The 2,914-nt window shown below is 43.0% G+C and overlaps 1 protein-coding gene across 1 annotated transcript in view; it reads left to right on the top strand.

Moving 5' to 3' along the window:
* LOC107297471 (phosphoglucomutase-2) overlaps nucleotides 1–2,914 on the top strand; it is a gene marked incomplete at its 3' end in the record, with an annotated part of 21,066 nt that overhangs the window by 13,823 nt on the left and 4,329 nt on the right. The window contains exons 4-5 of the mRNA XM_015826836.2: nucleotides 1,456–1,510; nucleotides 2,105–2,188. Of these exons, the coding sequence (XP_015682322.2) occupies nucleotides 1,456–1,510; nucleotides 2,105–2,188 (139 nt within the window). The remainder of the gene's footprint in view (nucleotides 1–1,455; nucleotides 1,511–2,104; nucleotides 2,189–2,914) is intronic.

Genomic DNA, 2,914 nt, shown 5'->3' with positions numbered 1-2,914 from the left:
TTATTATTATTATTATTATTATTATTATTATTATTATTATTATTATTATTATTATTATTATTATTATTATTATTATTATGGATCATTGCACAGTCAGCCAGATGTTCAGACTGGATTTGGCATTTTGTCTACCTATCGAGTCCTTCCCAAGGACCTGGGATAGGCAGATGTGGATGTTTGATGGTATTACAGATATCGTCGCAGATGGAAGCAGTTTCTAGTAAGGCTGCCTTTTGCAATTGACTAATGGCGAATTTGTCAATGCCGATGATGGTGTCCAAGTGGTGCTCCAGTTGTTTTGGGATTGCACCCAAGGCGCTTATTACTATTGGTACTACCCTTGCTTGCCTTTGCCACAGTCTTTCTATTTCTATTTGTAGGTCTTTCTCGTTTATTTTGCTGTCTCCAGGCACTGCCACGTCCACTACAATTATTGTTGTTGTTGTTGTTGTTGTTGTTGTTGTTGTTGTTGTTGTTATTATTATTATTATTATTACTTCAGCAGCATCCCCGAAACTCTGTTTATTTGTTTGATTTCTACAGCCATCCGCCTCAACAAGGCATTTTGGGTGTCATTACAACATAAAATATGCCCGTGAAATCATAAATATATGGTTATTTCTTATACAGGTAGTCCTCAACGTACAGCCACAAACTTTCTATTGCTAAGTAAGACGTTTCTTAAGTGAGTTTTGCCCCATTTTGCGACCCGTGAAAGTCACTTTTTTTCCAGTGATGTCATAATTTCAAACGGTCCTTAAATAAACTGTTGTTAAGTCGAGGACTCCCTGTGCAGTTTGAAAACCATTGACCTCTGGTGAATTTAAGCCGCAGTGGAGACTGATGGGGTCTTAGGATTCTTCCCTCTGCTTTTTCAAAGTTGTTCAAAGTTGTTGCTTTGTAGCGAGGTGGGTAACATTGGAAGACACACACACACACACACACACACACACACCAGCCTGTGTGTTCTCATTTTGGGAAGGCAGGTAGACTTCCAATGGAGTGAAGATATCACCAGAAGGAGTGGAGGTGAAATTTGTCAGCCTTCTTTGTCCCAAAGGTGCTTTTTTTTTCAGAAGGCAACTGGACTTTCTTGTTTTTCTTTAAAGACGTTTTGCTTCTCATCCCAGAAGCTTCTTCAGCTCTGACTGGATGGTGGTGGGATGGAAGGATTTATACTCCTTGCAGAAAGCTGGTCATTTGCCAACTTTTAGAGAATCGTTGAGGCCACTTGGAGGCTTATCTGTGTCCTCAGGGTCACCTGAGTGGTGCAGATGGGTGTGAAGCCTTTTTGGCTGCAGGATGTTTTCTGCCCCATGTCCCTTCCCTGTTGGAGACAGGTGCAGGCTGTTGGGGATGTGTCTGTGTTGTCTGAATCTCAAACTGAAGCTCCAATGGTTCCTGTGGTCTGCCATGTTTTCTGGAAATCCGTTCATACACCCGCACCATTCAAAGGGTGTTTATTCCAAAGGGCATGGCTAAATGTCGATGGGGATTCTCCATCATCCAGGTCATGGTTGTCCCAAAGGTGTTTTTTCAGTGAAAAGGACACAGGGAAGAAAACAACATAGTCCTTCCAATGATCCCAAGGAGGCTCCACACCCATTTGCACCACTCAGGCGACCCTGAGGACACAGATAAGCCTCCAAGTGGCCTCAACAACCCTCTTAAAGAATGCAAATGACCAGATGTCTGCAAGGAGTATAAATCCTTCCGTTCCCCACCATCCAGTCAGAGCTGAAGAAGCTTCTTGGATGAGAAGTGAAACGTCTTCAAAGAAAAATAAGTCTGGTTGCCTCTTGAAAAAGCACCTTTGGGACAACTGAGGACACAGATAAACCTCCAAGTGGCCTCAACGACTCTCTAAAAGGATGCAAATGACCAGATGTCTGCAAGGAGTATAAATCCTTCCGTTCCCCACCATCCGGTCAGAGCTGAAGAAGCTTCTTGGGATGAGAAGCAAAACGTCTTCAAAGAAAAACAAGAAGCTCCAGTTGCCTCCTAAAAAAGCACCTTTGGGACAACCACGATCTGGATGGCATGAGAATCTCCATGGACATCAGCCTCCTTTCTTCCTAATATTTTTCTTCTGATTTTTCTCTAGCCGTACACAGTGAACCACCTCAAACTTGCCGCTGGAATCATGGTGACGGCCTCTCATAATCCCAAACAAGATAATGGATATAAGGTATTCCCTTGCTTAGTTTTCCTAGCAGAATTATCGTGGGATGGATTGAAGCGTTAGTGGTTACAGTGGCAGGCTAGAAACCAGGAGACGGTGAGTTGTAGTCCCACCTTAGGCACAAAAGCTGACTGGGTGGTTTTTGGGCAATCACCAGGAGACGGTGAATTCTAGTCCTGCCTTACGCAGGAAAACTGACTGAGTGACTTTGGGCCAGTCATCGGGAGACGGTGAGTTCTAGTTCTGCCTTAGGCGTGAAAGCTGGCTGAGTGACTGGGTCAGTCATCAGGAGACGGTGAATTCTAGTTCTGCCATAGGTGTGAAAGCCAGCTGGGGGGCTTTGGACCAATCACCAGGAAACGGTGAGTTCTAGTCCTGCTTAGGCATGAAAGCCCGCTGGCCTAACCCACCTCATAGTTGTGCAGTGCTGTGTTGTGTGGAAAATAGGAGGAAGGATTAGTAGATATGTCCAAGCGTTGAGTTGTTTATAAAGAGTAGAGGCAGTATGTAAGTAAATAAAATATAGATAGATAGATAGATAGATAGATAGATAGATAGATAGATAGATAGATAGATAGATAGATAGATAGATAGATAGATATAATAGAAGAGAGAGAGAGAGAGAGAGAGAGAGAGAGAGAGAGAGAGAGAGATGATAGACGATATAGGTAGGTAGGTAGATAGGTAGAGATAGATAGATAGATAGATAGATAGATAGATAGATAGATAGAT

The sequence above is a fragment of the Protobothrops mucrosquamatus genome, unplaced genomic scaffold (assembly GCF_001527695.2).
Source record: "Protobothrops mucrosquamatus isolate PMUCROS unplaced genomic scaffold, P.Mucros_1.0 scaffold3321, whole genome shotgun sequence".
NCBI classification, from domain to species: domain Eukaryota; kingdom Metazoa; phylum Chordata; class Lepidosauria; order Squamata; family Viperidae; genus Protobothrops; species Protobothrops mucrosquamatus.
Note: the sequence above shows the minus strand (reverse complement) of the source record. Positions and strands in the feature narration are given on the sequence as shown.